The sequence below is a fragment of the Ylistrum balloti genome, unplaced genomic scaffold (genome assembly GCF_031769215.1).
Source record: "Ylistrum balloti isolate Yb309-2 unplaced genomic scaffold, AGI_CSIRO_Ybal_v1 Utg369796, whole genome shotgun sequence".
In the NCBI taxonomy this organism is placed as follows: Eukaryota; Metazoa; Mollusca; class Bivalvia; order Pectinida; family Pectinidae; genus Ylistrum; species Ylistrum balloti.
In genome coordinates, this window is record NW_026781976.1 from 996,947 (window position 1) to 1,019,193 (window position 22,247).

Genomic DNA, 22,247 nt, shown 5'->3' on the forward strand with positions numbered 1-22,247 from the left:
TATTCAATGCTTTCTGGGTATCTGGTAAGTTCAAAATAAAAGAACAAACTATTGTGTTGGTGGAATTCACTTTTATTAAGTTCAGTACTAAAATTTTCAACCATTATCATCAACAAGAAAAGGCTGAAAATTTAGTAGAGATATTTCTGGGCTTGTGAAAAAACAAAAAAAAAAATCATAAGTGTACACAGAAAATCCAATACTAATACATATTCTAATAGGAAGCGTTTTACTTCACACATTGTTTATACAGTTCTCAATCAATTAACATAGTCAGGTCATATGGCAGCAAGCACTTTTGTTCTAATAATTGCCATCCCCTATTCAGTGGACTAAACATTTGTGAAACAGCCACTGTTACCTCCCTCCAGTGATTTGTTATAACCTCTAATATCTCATCCTCAAGATATTTGGTTTTTTATTTTTATTTAATTATTTTGCTTCATTTTGACAATTACTAATGACTTAAAAGTATCCAAATTGTTGATGATTTTTTTTATGTTAACAATGTTATAAAAAGGCCAGAAAACAGATCTTATTCATGTTTATAAACAATAAGACTTCTATCTGTACATAAACACTACAGGATAAGGTTGGTCCTTAACTTCGACATGTAAAAACTTAATCCTACATTTAATGTCTTATTCATACATTTGTATATTTCAATCCACTGGTCCATTGAGGTCCACTTGGTAAATTAATTGAACTACTTCAGCCACAAAACCAAAGTAGAATCCTTCAAATTTGTCCTTTAGTCATTGTTGTTGATATTCTCAACATTTTACCACAGCTGGATATACAACCTCCCTAATGAAATAATGAGTCACAATATGAAAGTTAAATGATTACCATTGGATCTTATAGCTTTAATATTGCTGTCTTTATTTGGAACAGATTTACCCTAGTAAAGCCTACAACCCAAATAGTGTAGGAGTAATCAATCTTAAAAAATATATATATATCTGCAAAGAAAGTTTTAATAAAATTAACTGAATTAAAGAAAAGATCAGTGATTACCTCAGACAAATAAATCACATATATCAACCCTTTGCAATGAAACTATTTACAAATTCAAAAAGAACAAGTGATGAGATTAATTCAATGAATAGTGATGTTAATGATGTTCCACTGCACAGTACATATACAAAATATACACAATGTCATATCCATAAGATAGAATATGAATATATTAAAAGATTACTATGTACAATACATTTATATACAATACAAGCATACAGTACTAGTCTTTTAATATAATGAAATCCCTCTATGAGACAATTTACTATGTAGAGATTCTCCTCAATATCACTGTTGTTTACATGGTATTAAGTGGACATTTCAAGACAGTGATGTATTAACTGCCAGGGGCTATGTATTGATATATATGCATTTATCACATGTTATCAAGATGAATTTTACTGAATTGTTACATACACTTTTAGTGAAAGGTATGATGAAATCCGCAAATAAATCGTAGAAGTATAAGCAAGCAGTCAAAATTGAGTAATTTATTTGAATCTGAGATTCATCTGAAATCTAACAATATATTGTGACTCTACCAGATATAAACAGTAAAAATAAAAGGAAAATTCACTCAAATGGTTACATATTGAACTGTTCTTTACACGAGTTTTAATGAAAGGAAAGTTATGCTCTGGACAGGAAATTTTAAATAAAGGACAATAACTTTGTAATTAAGGGGTTGCAGGCCCTAAGTTTATTACAAAGCACATTGCCTTAGACTTACCAATGTATAAAGCAAGTTTTATGATCCTTACTTTAGGTAAAGTTATGCTCCTGATATAAAAGGATAAACTGATGGCTGAATAGACAAAGTGGCAATATATGCTTCCTCTAAAATTTTCAGGGAGCATAAGAAATGAAAATTTCTTGTAACCTTACAGTTACAATCAGTTTGGAATATGGATCAATGTTACAGCAAGTTTCATGTTCATTTGTTCATCTGCTGATTTCGATATATCTGTTACATGATCTCTACCTCAGAAAATTAAACAATCTGAGGTATATTAAGAATGGGGCAAGAATATGCTTTGTCGCAGCCATCTTAAAATGTCCAACCTAAACCAAGTATATAACAGTGAATATCTGTTCATCTGATCTCCAAAGTTCAATATCTGTCTAACATGTTTTACCTACATTGAAACCTTTTGAAGTAAAAAAGCACTGGTACATCAGACAGGTAATTCAGTAATGGTTATGTTTATTTTATTTGTAGCCATAAATTTGGCTTTGTTCTAAAGTAGAATAATTTATTTACTGGTACTTTTTGTTTATTGTTGCTTTAAATCCATGATAAGCAAAGATCATTTAAGGACGTACCAGGTTTGTGTGGTGGAAGATAGCTGTAAAACCGCAAACCTCCTATCAGTACCTGGAAAAGGCTCCACGAAGGCCTCTAACCTGCTACTAAGAGGTAGACGGCTAGCTATAAAGATGGTCAGACGCCTTAGCCACTTGGCCACCATGGCCCCTACAACTATATCTCAACCAGAAATTATATACAAGAAGCCCAGTAGGAAAAGAGCATTCCCACAGACAAACACTGAAGGGAATGAAGAGTCACCATGTCAATAGCAAGTTGTTAGAACAGCAAGTGTAGTGGATGAATATTCCAACTTCAAATTTACATACATACTACATCTAAATCTTCAATATATTCTTTAGCATATCTTTCTTCACTTCCTTCTCATTATATGCACTAAATTTGTTTCAAAATGTTTTAGTGTCATTCTGATACTACCAAACTAATTGTGAACATTTTGTTGAAAAGTGCAAAACACATAGTCAACACTTTATAAATATTCTCTTCTATTACAGATCTGCTGGTTTTCAGCAGGGATGTCATGGATACAAAATTTCAGCCCAAGTTACCCAACCTTTGCAGCCTGGCCCACATACAGCTATCGTTAAGTTTACCATTCACAAATGCTCATTTACAATTTGTTTCCTCTTCTCCTCAGAATGTTTCAAACCAAATTTGGTCAAAATACAATCATTCCTACAGTAGGGGTTGAATTAAAAAAAAAATTCTCTATTTCTCATTTTGGGTCCTGCTACTCAGGCCACTGGGGGCTGAAACAAACTGCTATAATAAGAAAATTTGTTTCCTTTCCCCCAAAAGATGCTTCTGACCAAATTTTGTCAAAACCTGTTCAGTCATTTATTTGTAAGAAAAGTTGAATGACCAGGTGGGCTAACAAGTGAAAATTGTCATTCAAAGATTAGGGGCTTGTGGTTGATAAATATCTGTGTCTTTTCTTTTTATATCATCCCATTCTTTGATAATAATTTATAAACTGTATAAAATGGTGTAGGAAACGGTTATACATTTGTCATGCAAACATGAATGAAATCCTTAGGTTTGTCTTGTGCTCATGCATGCCAGCAAATGTCAAATTTCACTAAGGTTTTTTCCGAATAATATGCCGACATGAGCGGAATCCTGTTACTCTTCAGAAAAAACATTTGAGGTCATGTCTCAATACAACTTAAAGTTCTCAAAAAGTAGCATTAACAGGGTTCTGTTGACTATACACAACTCATTCATACATATCACATCTCAACACAACATCCTTTCTTAGGAGAAGCATTAACAGGCTTCTGTGGTTTAAACAACTCAGTAATGGGAGTCAAGTCTCAATACAACTTATTGTTCTCAAGGAGTAACATCAACAGGGTTCTGTTGATAATACACAACGCAATAACTGAGATCACGCCTCAATACAACTTACTGTTCTGGAGGAGAAGCATTAAGTGTGTTCTGTTGATTAAACAACTCAAATATGGAGGTCTAGTTTCAATATAATTTTCTGTTCAGAAGTAGCAATAACAAGATTCTGAAGAAGACTGGTGGCCATCTTGATGCAAGTTATAGAGCTTAAAGTATACATTTTTTTGTTTACAGTTGTCAGCAGCTAAAGAAACTCAAATGCTTAAGTAAAATCAAATGAAAAAGAACTGAAAATTTGATGCCAGTGTCACTTTTCCAACCAATACTGATTTACCCCTCATATCCTAGTTTAAACCATGATACAATTATTATACAATTCAAGTAATATTTGCATCCCTAATCACTCATCACATTTAACAATTTTTAAAAATGGACACATCACTTATGCTTTTCATATCTGTGGCCATCATGGGCTGTTCTTTGTGTTAAGATTCAACTTCTACTGATGTTCACATGGCATATTTTCTAGTCCATTCTACAGCAAGTTTATTATATTTTTCTCTATCTGTTTTAAAAATTCTGGCAATATCTGGTACCAAAGGATCATCAGGATTTGGATCATTAAGTAGTGAGCATATTGACAGCAAAACTGAAAGCAAAGAAAACAAATTAAGTTTACGAAAGAAAAATGTTGCAACACAGAGATTTTTTGTTTGGGCATAAGGTAAGCGTTATGATTTTGCTTTTCATAAACAAGAAGCTTATTAGCCTTGACGATCACCTGAGGTAATAAATCAATATTGAATATAAAGGTGACAGATTTCAAGTGTCACAAATAAGAAATTGTGACATTATTGATAGTAAGACTTAAAATAATGTTTAAGCCCATGGGCATCACTCAGTGTCAATATATGCAAATCATCAAAACTGTTATCCTATCATCATAACTCTTTATTACAAATGAAAAGACATTTCCATCCATGAAAGCATTTGATTCTACCATACCTCAGTGTTGAGAAAATTTTTGTAATTTGAGTCAATTTGACTCCTTTTGGCCCTGCCCATCAGCGCCTAGAGGTCAACCAGGTTCCATACCTGCATACCATCAAGCTGTCATCCTTTGGTAATAATTCTAACCAAGTTTGAAATATCTCCATTAGAAATTAAACTAATTCTGTTAAAATATCTATATTTCCTATTTCAACTAGAGTGCTCACAGGAAACCAGTGTATGATGGAGCTGAAGAGAAATAAGGGGTGCTTACATGCAACTAGCAGATCGCTCACAAGAAACTAGAACTCTCAAAGGCTATGAAAGAGCTCACATGTACATTAAACTAAAGAATTCATAGGAAACAAAAGTGCTTATAGTAAAATAGAAAATTTCAAAGGAAACTTCAGATCTTATTGGAAACTAGAGTGCACAAAGGAAACTAGTGCTCTTAGGAAACTCCAGATCTCACTAAACTATAATTCTCCTTAAAATGAGACTGCTCAGTGATCAAGGATGCCCAAGAAAGTAAATGAGAATAATCACAGAAAGCTAGAGCATTCAAAGGAATAGATGTTAAAAGGAAACTAGAAAGTTATTCAAGGAAACTACAATACCTCATGGAAAAGTAGAGCTATCACATTTGTTTTAAGTGCTAACAGGAAACAAGATAGCTGACAGGAAAAGAGGGTCATGGCCTTTAACAGTAATCTGACAATGAATGAATGGATGGACCAACCACAGAACTTGCTGATGGTAGTCTTGATAAATCTGATGAATTCAAATTTTGAATATTCCTTAAAGCTATCAGAAACTCATAAATGGTAAGTTCAGTAGCATAAGCATGTTACAAAATGGCTACTGTGGTTACCATGTGAAGTTTTGATTAGGCTGTAAAACAACGACAAATTGTCTCTTTTCTTTTCATGAAAAACTCCTACTCCAAATATTTTTCTCATTGGTGTGAATGAAACTTGTAGAGAAATAGTTCAGACTCTTTGTTGGATTTTGGCCTAAAGTGAAATTTTTTTTTCCTTAAAAGTGGTCACGACAATTTCACTTTATGCATGCCACTCCCTGTTAATGTTTTAGGCCGAATTTGGTTCAAATACATTCATGCATTAAGAAAGAATAGCATTTTAAAGCAAAATATTGTCTAACTCACCCTTATTGGGCCCCACCCCTAGGTGCTTAAGGGTCAAATCAATTTTCTGAATTTAAAAAAACAATTCTCCACTCTCAATATTTCAGACAAAATTTGGTTGAAATCCAATCAAGCATTAAATAGGAGTAGAATTTTGAAGCAAAACATTGTCTAATTTCCTGTTTTTGGGCTCTGCCTAAAAGTTCCTAGGGATGGAATCAAATTTCTGAATTTAAGACATAATTCCCTACCCTAAGTGATGAATCTGGCCAAAGCTTGTTGAAATTCACCCAGGCAGAAATGAGAAGTAGGGTTTTAAATCCAATGTAAGCACCTCTCCAGTTGGGGCCCTATCCCTCGACCCCTACGAGTCGAATCAAAATTCTGAATTTAAGAAATGATAACCCTCACATAATGATGCATCAGACCAAATATGGTTGAAATCCATCCACGTATGAAAGAGGAATAGGATTTTAAGGAAAAAGTTTTCCCTTCTGGTAAGATGACCTAAAAATTCAGGTGCTCACAGAAAACTAGAGAACTCATATGAAGCTAAAGTGTTCATAGGAAACTATTGAATTCACAGGAAACTAGTGCAAAACAGAACAGAAAATACTCCCAAAATCAATGATTTTTCAAGAAAAAAACATGATCCCAGAAGAATCTGAGCACCCCACATTGTTTTATCTTTGTTTTTACTCTTAATCATATGAAGTTTGAAATTTCCTCTTTGAGAGATGGTGACAATCAAAATGAGTACCACTGTCAAATTCAAAATGGACATTTGTCAGTCATTTTGTTTTCCGTATCACTTCCAAAATCACATAAGTGCAACTAAGGATCAAGGGAATATCTTCATTGGAATTTTCAGAAAGATATATCTATTCTTCAAGACATAAAAGAAACAGAATTTCACTGACAAATTCAAAGATGACACCAGCCAGTCATTTCTTTTCTGATCAGTTCAAAAAATCACAAAGACACAACAATGAACCAAGAGTAACCATCTTATGAAATTGAAGAAAGATTGTTTTAGCCCTCTCAACAGATAGCAATAAAGTACTGTTTAAAGAACATGAGATGGATGACAGATACAGGGCAATTTCAACAGAGCACAATCTGATGGACTCAAAAAGGTGCAAATGTCTATCTAGAGTTTCCCTTGAGATAGATAATGATATATGATTTAGTTTGGATGAGTGTGAAGTTAAGTTTTAGTAACAACCATCAAGTATTAAATTTGCACAAAATAAGTTAAAACCAAATAAAATCTTATGCTGATTCCTTACACATAAGTGTATAATAATTGTCCCTCTTTCACTGTTTATCTCTTCATTTTGCCCTTCCTCAACAATCTTCGTCAAGATTTGCTCCTCTTCCACAATCAAGTGGTTTTGTCTCTCCTTCAAAATCTCCAGCAGGATTATACCCATTCCCTACAATCAATGCCATAATTTTGCATCCCCCCCCCAAATTTTTGCCCCTTTCCAACAATCAATGCCTTGGTTTTACTGTAGTTTAAGCCCCTTCCCAACAAATAATGCTATGGTTTCCCCCACCCCCCAACTCTTCCCAAAGTCTAAGCACATCCCTTCCTGCTATGTCAGGATCCCAAAAGTACCACAGAACTAAGGACCATCATGAATCAGATATTTTTTTGACATTTCATTTATTCCAACCTCAAACAAGTGGCGTAAGGGGCTTGCATTGCTCACCTGGTATTAGCTATTCCATCAATAAACAAACAATTTCAAATATGACAAATGATTTCTGAAATAATTTCCCTAATAAGAGCCAACCTTGTGATCACCATTCATAAAAATTGCTTATAAGGTATACATTTTGAAGGCGATGATCTGGAGGTCGATACAAAATACCAACTGCTTGTGTACTGTGCATGCAACTCCACTATCGAGGAAAATTGAATTCTCATTTAATCAACCTGTCTTCAAAATCATATTGATAGTTTATTGAATATAATGCAAATCTGGACTCTTAAACCAATATAAGTTCTTCTTTAGTTTAACTGGTTGCTACCACAAACACTGTTTTCTCTACAAGAATGTGATTACCATGATTCATGTACTCAAGCAGATTGCAAGCACCAATCACTGATAATTCTTTGAACTAAAAACAAACGAATATTTTTCGGAGTTTTTGTGTGTTTGAGGCATGTTGGCATGTTAATACAGTGCACAGCGTTAATGCAACCAGTCATACTTGTCTATCCATTTGTCTGGTATGTAGTTTGAAAATTTTATGAAGTTAATTTACAATTATTGTCGTCTTTATCTTGCTGTGTCTATAGATCTCTTGATATGTTTTGGTTTTTATGATTTCACTGGCAAAGGATTAATTATAATTATGATAATTAAATCTGGGATGATTAAAATATTTATTTTTTCTCTCTATTATTGGATTAATGTAGGCTTAAGACAGTTTTGATATAAATGGATAGCATAAGGCAATTGGTGCTTTTTCTTTTTTGTTTCTTTTTTCTCAACAAAACTAGCAATCAGTAAGGTAAACTTAACTAGACATTTCAGTTGTTTTTTGTTTTGTTTTCAAACTCTGATTTTTTTTAAACTAGTAATAAATATACATATATCGAATTAGAACAATAACAGGTCAAGAAGGGCCCTGCTATGTGGCTGGAAATCCCCCCAATAATCTGGACTGTCGACCCTGGGAACTGAAAAGCAACCCAAAGCAAGCCATTTTAGTAAGAAAGCTATGTAAGAGGTTAGAGTTTCATTGGCCAAAGGAAATTTGAGTTATCACAGGGAAACTGATTTTTCTATTTAGAGTAACAGTGACCTTCACCTTTGACCTTCAAAACTGTAAAGCAATCCTAAGCAAACACTTCCAGTAATGAAGTACTGTATGAAGTTTAAGTTAGATTGATAAACACAGAAACTGATTTTCTCTTTAAAGCAAGTGACCTTGACCTTTGAAGCTGAAAAGCAATTTCATGCAAGCATGTATTAAGTTTGAGCTTGATCAGCCCAAGGAAACTTGGAAACAGAAGTACTGACAGACAGACAGACAGACAGACAGACGTGATTACCATAGGGCAGCCATACATTTGTGCAGGCCTACATTATGTTATTTACATATATCCTTATTTGGTATCAGGAGTACTTTGATTTTGCTAAACATATAGTGTTCAAACATAAACATCAGTATACACCACTGTCTTAATAGATTTAGCTTTTTAGAGTCATACACATGGGTTTATTGTATAGGCAGAGATGTAGTTAAACCTGAATAAATTTTGTACAATACCTTTACTTGTTTCCAGTCCTACTTTTGTCCAACATGTTTCAGAAGTATTACCATCACTCTGTTAACACTGATTCATGATCACTGCTAATTAACAATGTATGCTTGTCTGCAAGGAGGTCAGTCTATATTTTTGACAATGGCTACTAATGCTGTCATTAAGTGTTGTTAATTCATTCTTGAGAAAAGTTATCAGGTAAGCCCTTCATCATTATGAAACATTGAAACTCCCATGCCTACCCTGTCATAACAAAGAGTCTTTTGGTGCTTACAGGTGACAGCTTTGTATACCATACCTACACCAATCAGGAAGATCAGAATTAACATTGTATAACTGTTATTACAGACAGGATGAAACCAAACCCAGATACACTATTGGCATCTGACTGATCGGATCTGACTAAAAGTAGCTAGTGCCAACATCAACCAGCAATGCTCAAATTTTTTCATCACATGAAATCACACATTGCATGCTTTTTTTTTTTTTTTTTGCCTCCACTTTCTTTATTTTTTAGCGTATTAGTACAATACAATAATATTTTTATCATAGTCATTAATCTGGTTTACTCACTGTTAAAGCCACAACTGCCTAATTGTTAAGTCATTGCTCACTACATTACCATGGATATTCATTATTTTTTTAACTGCCATAGAAGAAAACAAGATGCCTTAAGAATGGAAACATTAAGAAGACGGAAATAATTGTTTCTCTAAATATTGTCTCTCTAGTTCACAAAGAGAGATGTCCATCCTTTTGTAACCATTTTTACAGGAACCATCCATCAATCAGGTGTCAATGCATAAGCTTGCCTATCAACGTTATTTGAGAACACCCAAATTTTACTATCCTTTTGTCAGGATAGCTTTGTAGTGACAATCCATTTAAAATAAAATCTGTATGGCAACTAGTGTCAAGACAGTTTGATTATCAAACATAAAGGCTCGGATTATTGCTACCACATTAAAATTGCCAAGAAATATCCAAATATAGAATCCAGACATTCATCCAACAATCTAGACAGTTTTCTATGTATTCTTAACAAGAGCCCTAATAAGACTGCATGCTCACCTTGAAGATAATCCTTTCACAAATACATTAACATTTAACTGACTTCAAAATTTTGACTCAATAAAAATAATGTTTCAACAAAGCTGACCACTGTAACATTGAACATTGTTCACTTTATCTCTGGAACCTAACAAGGAAATTTCATAGTTCTGGGCACCATGGCTCATTACATTCAAACTTGTAAATGTTTAATGGTTTAACAAATTTGATTCTTGTGACAATTGTTCAGACTTCATCCTAGGAACCTACCAGCCAAATATCATGATTCTAGGCCTTTTGCTTCATTAGAAAAAAATTGTACTAAGTTCGAAGAATTTTACCTCTGAGATCTGAATATTTGTCAAGGGAATTTCGTTTCTTAAATATTTGTTAGTTTCATTCCAGAAACATACCAGCCAAATTTCACAATGCTAGACCATCTGCCTGATCAGAAGAAGCCTTTGAAGGTTTTAATAAATCAGACCCAGAGACTTTAAATGTAGGTCAAAGTAACAAAGACCATCAAACTTTTGAAAGCTTTGAATATGTGTCAAAGTAATCTTTTGGCAGACTTTCTGGCTTTATCACGAGAACCTTCAAGATAATGAGAAGTAGTGATTTGAAGGTTTTAAGAAATTTGACCCTTTCAACCCTGAACATAGGACAAAGTCACAAAGGACATCAAACTTTTGCAAGCTTTTGTTAGGTTTCATCACAGAAACCAACCACCTAAATATCATGATTCAAGGCGTTAAGGTTTGAACCCTGTGCCCTTGAGTATGCATCAAGATAATTTGTTTGTGCAAACTTTGTTGGTGTTTATCCTCGGAACCTTCAGGCAAAATATCATGATTCTAGGCATTTTGATTATTGAGGTTAAGTTGTGCTGGGAATACAATGTAACCCCACTTCTTCAAACCTATGTTACTCAAATACCTCCTATGGCTTGGTCCTGACCCTGTCCTTATATGTTCCTTGTTATTGAATCACAGTTTCCTTGACCTGATATTTCCCTAATACATTCCCATTCCTGGAACACACTTATGTTCTCCTTCAAACACCCCACTCCATCACCTCTATTTGTCAAACAGGTGCTCCAGTTGCCAAACTTTACCTGTTTTACAAATGACTACGGTACATTCAACTACAGGCCTCACAGTCCAAGTGTTTATACATGTGTCTGACAAGTTCAACTGAAACCAAACAGACAACTCCAAGGGCATACTTTCTGAGCACTGATGTGCAATAAATTAGCTCTGGGGAATCTAAACAGAATCACTCTTTACATTGTTAATCCAAAGTTATATACTGTCCAGAAATACAAAAATGTATCGGTAAATAAATATCTACAAAATAACTTCTAGGTTAGTGTTTGCCATTTTTGATAAATGATAGAAGATGATTGACATATTTTATAGATATCATAACAACAAATTACTGTATTTCTCCTGTTATAAGCCGCAAAGCTAACTTTTACCAATTTTTTCCAATTTGATAACAGAGGGCAATTTATCAAGATCGTCAAAAGATCGTCAGTGAAACAATTATAAAGTTTGCAAATGAATTATACAAAGATAATTGTTTATTTCTAGAGATGTAGTTAAAAAACATTAAATAGCAAATATGGAACTTTTTTTTTCATCCTGCCTATTTTTTTTATCTCAGCTACATGTAAGCTATACCAGTACATAAGCCACATGCCAAACTCACAAGGAAAAAAGTGTTTCTTATATCAAGAAATAGGTTGGCAATTCAAAGATACCTAGTCATATCACTTAGATATTTTCACAACTGAATTGTGAAATTCCCTTTTTTCTCAATATACATGAAATCATGGATTCAAGTTTGTGATGATATATGTACCTCATGATTCAGTGTCTTGGTTCATTGATGAAGTCATCTCAATCCGATCCCTTAGTGTACCAAGGTGTGAAATTTGAGTACAGGTGCATCACAAGAAATGCATATGCTGTCATGGCAAGAGGCTCAATATACACATTTATACCTATGTCAAGGTATAACATCAAAGGAATGTCCGCAAGTGGACATGGGGTTAACTTCAACCTGAAGTTAGTTTTTGTCAGTTTATTGACATATTATTTATTTTTGTGAGACTTGGAAGGGACAGATCTCCCTGTAAAACATTCCTAAATTGGCTTGTACATTTACCACTTGTTAACTTCCTAAAATCTCTTGATTGCACGAAGCATGAAAATAAGGAAATGACCTCCTCCCAATACATCTAATCGATGCAACAATTCAAGGCAAATTATGTCACAAATATTGCATAATTATTCATATTAATTCCAGCTGTCATAACTGAAGCTCAGAACACAAGTTGCTGCTCATGACGAGTTTGCATTTTTTTGTACAGATGTGTTTTAAATTCCAATTGTATATCTCCATTTTTAAATAAACGTGTGGGTGCACATTTGTTTATTAATTAAGGGTTAATCATATTTTCTAGAGATCAATTAGATAATAAAAAGTATATTTACAGTCACAAGTTAAAGGAATTATGAAAGGCTGATTAATTAAGATACATTCACATGTGTTTGTACACATCCATACATTACATTGTTCCTCTACGCAAAAGGAACTCATTTCATATTTGAAATTGTAATTGTTATTTCTATATGTGCATAGCACTTTAAAAATGACCTTCACAAGCAAGTGTCCATGGAATATATCACATAAGTAAAGGTCAAAATCTCTCAAAAATGTGCAGTGGAAATCCAGTATATTTCTATAGGGCTGTTTTGACAGCATTAGACTTGTGATGTTACAGATGTTGGCAACCCATATTGAAGCGATCGCTATCAAGCCAAAGGTGTGCAATTCAAATGACTCACAATATCTGGTAAACAGGGCTAAGACATTCACATTTTCTTGATTTTCTTTTATTGTATAATATGTTGAATTTTCTGGCTAGATATAGCAATTGTGCAGGGTACACTTTAAGCTCAAAGGTCTGATGAAAGCCCTGCTGCTGTTTCCAGAGGTGATGCTACATAAACCAGTAAATTTGTTCAAGAGGTGTTTCATGAACCTGAGGCCAATCCTTTTTTTGTTTATATAGTAAAGTCATCTTATATCAGGCACACTCTGAACTTCCTCTAATTGGTGTAATTGATGTAAGGAAGTTATAATCAGGGGTCCTCAGTTCAATTTCCACATCAAACATGTCATTTCCACCAAACTAGTGTGCCACCAAGATTAAAATATCACACATGGACCTCTCATATGTTATCATGTAGTTAACTTGAAAATCTTGTTCTCAATATATATCTTCATAAACAAATATCCTCATGGCCACTATCGCTCACCTAGATATTTAAGCACTGATAGTAAAATGTTTGTGATCAATGTAATATTATATGCAGCATGTCCTCATTTTGGCCAAGATCTTGGTTGATGTGTACATCAGTCCTTGATAAAACCACATGGTCAGGTCTTCGAATAGAGGTCAGTAAGGTTATTTTTTATATTCAAGTTCTTGTTTCTCGAGTTCAGCAACGGTATGTATTTATATTTAATAGAAGATTATCTTGAAATAATAACAAACATTTCATGAGCTTGACCCTGAAGCTGATCCTCGAAGCAAGGTTGCCAATGTTGCTTTCAACTCTGATGCCAAGTAAAGTACACAAAGTTCCATGACTCTAAAACACTGCAGGCCAAAAGAATAGTCTCTTTACTGAATGAAAATAAATTTTAAGGTGTGTATTTCAATAAAGTTGAAAATCACATTTATTCCCACTCCCACAGTGCCCACAGCCTTTGTGTATAGGTAGCGAAATTTTTAAGAAACAAGTTTTTGATAAATAAGTTTTTTGATATCTGAGACGACTCGCATTACACCATTGCTTACATTCACATGACTGCTAATAGTCAAGTCAGGAGAGCTGAGGAAGTAATGTTTCATCATAATCACAACTTAATTCTCTGTTTTACATGAACACATTTTGCAACTTAATTGGTCTCATTGAACATCAAGCTTTTCATTTGAATTAAGATACCAAACAAGACATTTTTGACAAGTTCCAAATATTCAATTGAAATGAACCATATTGATTAACAAATTTTAGGTCTTTCAATGGAAATGCTAATAAACTGTTCAATTTAGGTATTACAAATCAGGTGATAAATTCCGGTCATTTGAAACTATTAATGATAATGGTAACAGAACAAAATCATGCAAGGTTCATTCTGATATAAGGTTCAGAAGGTGGTTGATTCTAAGCATGAGATTTGCGGGATTCATTTATTTAGATATCTTTAAAGATAGACTGTAAGCTACAATCCCCACACCAACTGCTAGCAGTCACTAACTTTCAAATACTAAAAAAACTAAAGCTAATACCAACCCCCTCCCTCCTGTCACAGCTGACTTACCCTCACCCATCCCTCTCCCCTATCCCTACATGATTTGTTAACAGTGTTTTTCCTGCCGATATAAAAATGAATTGGAGAATGTCCCATTCCCAAAGTATATCCGACACTTCTGACATTAGTTAGTCTAGTGGCACTTGTTAGTCTGCTTTCTAGGTTGTTGAAAAGCATAAGCAAATGGAAGCATCTGAAAGTCTTTTGATTAGAAAAAATTACAATTTTCTAAAATCCAGTAATTAATTCTCAACAAAAAAATCTGAAAAATTTGGGACAATGTAATCCAAAAGTAAATGCACACAGCAAAAAAATGAGAAGGCGAAAACAATGTTTTATCTTTCAAATTTATCAGGGTTTTAGTTCTCTTGCACCTGAGCAAACCTCTTGATTAGAGTTTGGGAATTGAAGTTAGTGACAGGACTGAATTATCTTCCTTGCAATATGAAATGGCCATCAAATGTTGCCGTTGTGCATTTTTCATCATGCCTACTTTTACTTGATTATTGAGAGTTACAACTTCATTAAATAGTACCAGAATATATCATTTCATTCATTTTCAACATATGTTCAAAATCAAGAATAATTTTGAATGTTAATTTAATATTATTTTTGGCTGTTTAAACATACTGGTACCACAGGAGCAATTATGCATGTAACTTAACAGTATATCTAGATGTACATTTACGTTGGTTATTGTCTGTAAGATGCTAATACAGTAATGCAGATGAAAATGCTGTTCAAAACATCTATCAATCAATACTTTCCTTCAACTTAAGATTTTTTTATCAATGGAGAACAAATCCTACTTTCTATTTACACATAATATATCAGTATACTGTATCTTTGCTTTGTTTCAGTCAAAATCCTCAGTTTCATTAAGTATAAAAATATATGCAATATTTTATCACATTACCATTAAAACTGCTGAAGACCTTTCTATATCAATTAAATAAATTCATAAATACCTTTTGATGCTCTCTGGCAATATATATCAGTATACAAAACATTGAAAGTATATATTTCACAAAATTTCTTAATCTAAGAATGCAATATAATTTTCTTTAACATGAAAAAGTTTTTGGTTAATTAAATTTTTGAACTGATAATTGAGTTTTAGCAATACTTATGTTATAAGGAAACCAAAGCAAAAGATAAACTACAGCAAAATATCTGAAATATGTACCAAACTTCTGAATTGTTATACTGTTATGCTTACTGCATGACATTGTATTATGCATATGTAAGTCCAAATTATGAAACTCTAATGTCTATTTTAATCAATGTTTACACCATATACATTTAACAACTCCACAAAATAAATCCCATAACTGCCTAAAATTTTCTAAAATACCCAGGAAAAACACTGTATCATGTGTTAGGATAAAAAGTGCATAGAAATCTCTCACCAAGCAATATTAAAAAATAAAAAAAATACAATAAAAGCTTGGAAAGGTGTCCTGTAGGGATATGGTTTACATTATTGCCATAACTACCATAAAAATATGTGAACTGAAACAAATGTGCAGGTGCCCACTTTCTACATGTGCTTACAAAATTTCTCGGACAAGATTCAGTCTTCAATCATAGTAAAAGGGGCATAACTGCAGTAAAAATAGGTTGATGAAAAAATAAGCTCAGTTGCTTTTACTTAATTGTCTGATGACATCATCATTTATGTTTCATAAAATTGTGATTAAAAAAACCATAGGTTTACAAGATAAGGGTGTAATTAAATCCACTACAGCACTCCTACCAAATGGTCAGTTCTATAATGTGGGCAAAGTAAGTTTCTAAAGTATTGAAAAGGTAAATCTTCAAAGATACAGAACTCCCAAGAAAATCACAACAAAAGAGTACAAAATAAATGATGAAATATTAGAAAGCTGACAGTGATAGCATTTCTCCATGAAAGTTTTAATTTATTAATAGAAAAAGCTTGGAAACTCAGAATCATTTAAAAATTATAAACACAGAATACCAGAGTTAGCATTTCAGTATTTAGTTTAATGCAAAGTATGTTCATTGCAAAAGAAATTCAGAATATACACAGGAAATACATACCTTTCGATATAGTTAATGCAGGTGACCACTGTGACCTTAAGATATCCAAACAAATACTGCCATTGCTGTTTATATTAGGGTGGTATATTCTTGTTGTAAAGGCAACCTAATGAACATAAAATTTTAAGATTATTGCACTTTATTTAAAAATGGTTTTAAAAAGTAAAATGAAGATGTCCATGAGAGTTAAAACAACTTGTTTTTCACTGATGTTCTAATTTACTCTGATTATGTTTTTAATCATGTAATCCGTTCTTACTTGTTATATGTAATAATTATATTTCAATTATCAAGTGGTGCTTTTTATTACCTTGCAATTAATGGAAATCAAGTTAAACTTCTACTCTATTAATCAGGCATTCAGCATGTAACTTACCTTTGGTGGTTTGAATGGATAATCTGTTGGAAAATGTATTGTGAGGAAAAATACACCACCTTGAAATGGACTGTCCGACTGCCATGAAAAGAAAGTCAATTGTAAGGTGTTTTTTGTAGTCTCATTGACATTGAAATATATCAACAAACTTGTGACAAAAAATAGAGAACCTAGAGGAATCTTGGCACCCATTATCGTTTGATCTTTGTTCTTTGAAAGTTTCAGACTTTTTCCATCTTTTCTCTTCCTTCTTGTTTCTGCTCTTAACTATATGAAATCTGAAAATTCTATTAAGAATTATTTAAATAATCTTTAACTGCCAAATTCAAGATGTTGTCTGTCCATTATTTTGTTTTCTTTTTATATCAGTCTTGTAGTCTGTCCTCAATTTTATTTTTTCAAGTTAGTCTCAATTTATGAAGGGCAAATACAAATAGAGATGAAGGGGAGCATACATATGAAATTTGAGAAATATCTATACTGCAATTCTCAAAAAATAGCGATAAAGAACTTTCTTAGTCAAAATCCAAGATGACCATTTGTCAGTAATTCAGTTTGTTTTAATAATCAGTCTGCACAAAAGGGCACAACTTCAGACCAAAGGGGACCAAAAGATCCCTATTGCTCATGTACTATAGAAATAACAAACAAGAGTTCCGCAAGCGTTACAAAATATGCCCTTACTAAGTTGAGCAGTAATTGAGCAGAAACATTTTTGTAATAAACCTTCATATGAAGTTTCAAATTAATAAATGAAAAATTACTCAAGTTATTGAGGGGAAATCTATTTTGCAAATGTACCAAGGGCCATAGCTCTGTAAATAAAAAATTTTGTTTATCAAACTTGACCTAGCTTTTATGGGAATAAACCTTCATGTTAAGTTTCAAATGAACCTGTAAAAAATTATTCAAGTTATCGAACGGAAACCTGTGCACAGCCGCCCGTGTGAAAAAATATGTCCCATCTTTCAACGGGCGTATAAAAACTATCATTATTTTAAACCCAAAAATATCACATCAAAACTACATAACTCAATAAACAACGGTCACATTATAACCTGGTTAATTATGACACACAAAAAGAAAATATGCAACAATTTCACCTCAAATCGAAACATATTCCCAGTCATTATATCCCCACTTTCTTCATTAAAGGTATATAACAACACCTTGAACACTTACCGGGCCCATTATTGTTGCTTGCCAGTGAAATACTGAAATTAGAAAAAGATATCCATTAAAACAAGCCTTATTCTGATTTGGTTTGATGTCAAGGATAGAACAGCTGGCATCCTGAATACTACTGTAAATGCATGTTCATTATAAGTTTATGTTTTAGTGTTATGAAACTTAAAAAAGGCAACCTCTAAATGAAAGATTTCATAAACATCTGATGAAGCAAACAATTCACAAGTACTGTATTAAAGCTAAGTTAAATACCAACGTTTATTTGTATCACAATAGCCAAGGGTTTTCTCCTCTACTAGCATTACTCACAATCATCTCCAACTGGACCAGCAGAACATTGTGCAGGTGGATCTCTGCCAAGGTCTTGTAATTCCTTCAAAATGAAACAAAAAATCCAACTGCTGCATAAATAGTCTTTTACTTATATGAATATGACGTTTCACTAAAGTGCAATATTACAAGAATAACTCTTGACATGGTTTGATTATCCATATTTTTTGGATGAAAAAAAAAAATCAACCAGATATTTCTAATTTACAACAGTCTGTATTTGCATTTAATAACATATATATAGTAGCTATTGCGATCAATGGGGATTTCAGCCCCTGGTTCCTAATAAAGTACCAAGGATAATGATATGTAAAATAAATTTGGAATATGTCTTTTAAACTTTACCATTTGACTGCAGTGAGGTATTTTTCATTCTGAGAATATTTTTTATAGCTGAAACATTTGCTTTTTTTTTCTGCCTCTCAGATATATATTCAATTGATGCACTGTCACTTGCCCCCAATATCTTTAGACATATTGACAAGAGTTATCTCTTTTTAACTTTTTAATTTGACAGAAATATTAAATATTGTTCAGCTTCTATAAATCAACCAAATACAGTTAGAGAGTGATGCTTTATTTCAGCCATGAGCTTGTTCCATTTTGTCATGAATCAATTACACAACAGAATATCAACAGATCCAAGTTAAATAATGATTCATTGTGTATGTTATTAAGATCAATTCCTTTAAACATATGTGATCTTTGCTTGCTTGCATGGTATTGGTGTTGGGCTATCAAATGTGAATAGTCTGAGACCGGGGCATTTTGATGTCTCCATGTAGTAGCTGGTGGCCACCTTTACTGAAGTACATGTGGAAGGCCCATGGCATGCTGTTCAGAGCAATTAGGGTGAATGTCTTGACCAAGCATACAATTAAATAAGAAAAGGCTCAGACTAGTCAGCTTCCTGTGAAACATAAACCGCCACGGGTGTGGAGAGTCAAATTATGCATCTTTACCTGAGGTTGTGTAAATCAGTGTTCTAACTGAATGAGTTATCGTACCAATGATCTACAAAATATACTTACGAAGTTGACTAAACTGCAACATCTAATCCTCTAAAATGTGTTTTCGGCTGTATTGTATGTTTAATAACATAGAAAAACTAATGAACTTCAATCTGAATGTAGCTGGTCTTCAATGGTAACCACTTTAATATACACAGAACATGCAAACATTGCTGTGGATCACTCAAGTACAATAAAAGTTGTCTTCCGATAAAATATGAAAGATCTACTCAAATATTTTGAATTTAAATTATTTGATCTCACAATTTCTTCATTTTCAATTCCCATTTCGTGATTTGTATGTTGTTAATATAAAATCCTAGAAAATGGTTACCTTTTTTCTTTCAAAGAGCTGAAGCTGTCTTTCATGACAATACCCAATACATCACTGCTGTTTACAGTCAGCAATTATATTTAAATATTAGTTTTAAACAAGCATATAAAACCTAAAGAGAATAGCAACTGTTTGCATGCCATTGGATCACTCTTCTGAGCAACTTTCACATTCTAATATAACATGGGACAGGAAATTGTTGTAACCAAATTCTCAGGAGGAAATCACTTGACCTAAATTTAGGTTAGAGTCTTATTAATATTTGACAAATATTTCATCAAAAGAAGTCAGATACAAAATATTTTATTTTATATTTTTTGTATTAGATTTTTATCTATATAAGAAATTATTTGACTTTAAATTACTTGGTGACACAAAATGGATTCTAGGTTTTGTATATTGTAGTTAAATATGGCACAGAAAGAACACTTTTCCTATCTGGCCGGAGCAAACTCCATCTTTGCTAATGGATCAGTGCAAGACAGTTCCTCATTTAAGGATGATCTCAACCTGTTGAGGACGAACTTTAAAAAAAGAGATTCATTTGTTATATCACTTTGTTAATTCCTTTGAGTTGTAATCTGCTTGCAATAACAAAATGGGGAAAAGCAAGTGTATCCCATGTGTATTAAATCATTTTCAAGGAAATATTCCGCTGAAAATCAACACCCAACTTTCTTTTTCGAATATTGCTAATATTACATACATAAAACGAAAATCAAATCGACAATGTAAAATTGAGGTGTAAAGTAATTTCAAATATATAACTTTGAAAATATTAACAATTTAAAAAGCAATGACCGGGCGTACGTATCTCTGTTTACATGTTTAGATGGACAGCCTTTGAATATAGTACAATTTGGCCATATCCGACTTCACTACCGAGCATACTTATATGTTAAATTTTCCATCATGGCGGCCGACAAAATATTACTGCTTTGCGACAGAAAATGTACGTGTTAAGAGCTTTATTGTCTGTATGTACATATTGAAAACGAAGTATAGATTAACGGTTGACCTTCTTACCTTTGTGATTCGTTTTAATGCCATGTCTGAATACTGTTTTGAAGTACAATAACCTGAATTCGATGAGCAGAAAACTGGTTTCCTTACTCGTTCTCTAGTTGAACCGGATGTATTCATTACGCATGTATAAAATACCGAAGATAGCGCCATCTGTGTGCAGGGATTGAATACTTAGCAACATAACAAGCACCTGCTACATTTCCCCGCGAAATTATTGGCATGAGCAAGGTAATGATAATGACACTTAAAAAGAAAAAACAATCATACACACCAAAATATAATCATGACATTATACAGCTATGCATGATTAAAAGTAACACATATACTAGTCGTAATGGATTACCCAAGCTAATACTCCGAAATACAGCATAACTGGAACTGTACACGTATCGGTATTTCTTTTTAAAAATAAAATCTTTCTAAAACATTCATTAATCGCAGTCCGGAAATCGTCCCTGAATTTACCAACACTGAAACAAAGAGGAAGACTTACACATGTACTTACATTTTCTGAAGACTCTGTCATTTTGTAATTAGTTAAATTATAATCAATACATTTGTTTAGTAAAATACCGGGACATACCACATCATAATTGTTTGTGATACTTTTTTCTTAGTATTCTTACTTCATTAACAGGTGCCATTTGTGTGTGTGTGGGGGGGGGGGGGGGTATTATAATTGTTTTTGTTATTATTACTATATCATTAAAAATTGCATTCAAACAAAGGCTTGTTTATCTTTAATTATTCTTTGACAATGCAATAAACCCGTGTTTGTGTGTGTGACAAAAGAGAGTCAGTCCCTGCATCGTAATAAGCCATCAGACAGGGACAAAGTATCCTCGGGTCTCGGTAGATTTCCATGTCAGTACGTGGAACAATCAAATCTTCATAGGATTACATTCCAAGTATTGAAACTAATCACACAGCAAATTTTGGGATGGACGGTGATATATGAGGTGTGTATGTGTGTGTATGACCAGTGCGTACACTAGTTATGCGTTATCGACATTGCGCACACGTACATCCGTACAGTATGATAATAAGCAAAGCCAAGATGGCAGCCTTTCCAGAATGTTCCTTGTACCAAGTCGATCTTAACATATAATTTCTCGAAACTTGAAACTGAACTATTGGTTCACACTAGTCTTCTCTTCTCGGAAACCGATATAAAACTTCGGTTTTTCTTTAACATTTCTCCGATTGAAGACATTAGTCAGCCAAAGATAGCAATGATATGTTTGGACCGAAAACCGCTACGATAAGTACGTATAGCGGAGAGACAGGAAGGGAATAGTGATAACTTCTGTATTTGTTTCAAAGCCATTTTTCATTTTCGGATATTTAAGAATAGTGTATCCTCTTTCCAACAGAATAG

General features: G+C 33.2%; 1 protein-coding gene across 6 annotated transcripts in view; it reads right to left on the bottom strand.

Moving 5' to 3' along the window:
- The window catches only part of LOC132544395 (ubiquitin-conjugating enzyme E2-17 kDa), a 65,268-nt gene extending 44,305 nt beyond the window's left edge, over nucleotides 1–20,963 (bottom strand). For 5 of the 6 annotated variants that reach the window (XM_060207982.1, XM_060207979.1, XM_060207978.1 and 2 more), the window contains exons 1-5: nucleotides 20,870–20,963; nucleotides 18,479–18,542; nucleotides 18,164–18,195; nucleotides 16,982–17,059; nucleotides 16,606–16,711 (exon numbers count right to left, since the gene is read on the bottom strand). In XM_060207982.1, the coding sequence (XP_060063965.1) occupies nucleotides 16,606–16,711; nucleotides 16,982–17,059; nucleotides 18,164–18,195; nucleotides 18,479–18,542; nucleotides 20,870–20,893 (304 nt within the window). In that variant the 5' untranslated portion in view covers nucleotides 20,894–20,963. Of the gene's footprint in view, nucleotides 1–64; nucleotides 4,341–16,605; nucleotides 16,712–16,981; nucleotides 17,060–18,163; nucleotides 18,196–18,478; nucleotides 18,543–20,869 lie in introns of those variants that run through there. The other variant, XM_060207980.1, reaches the window with a different exon arrangement.
- Nucleotides 20,964–22,247: the final 1,284 nt, after the last annotated feature.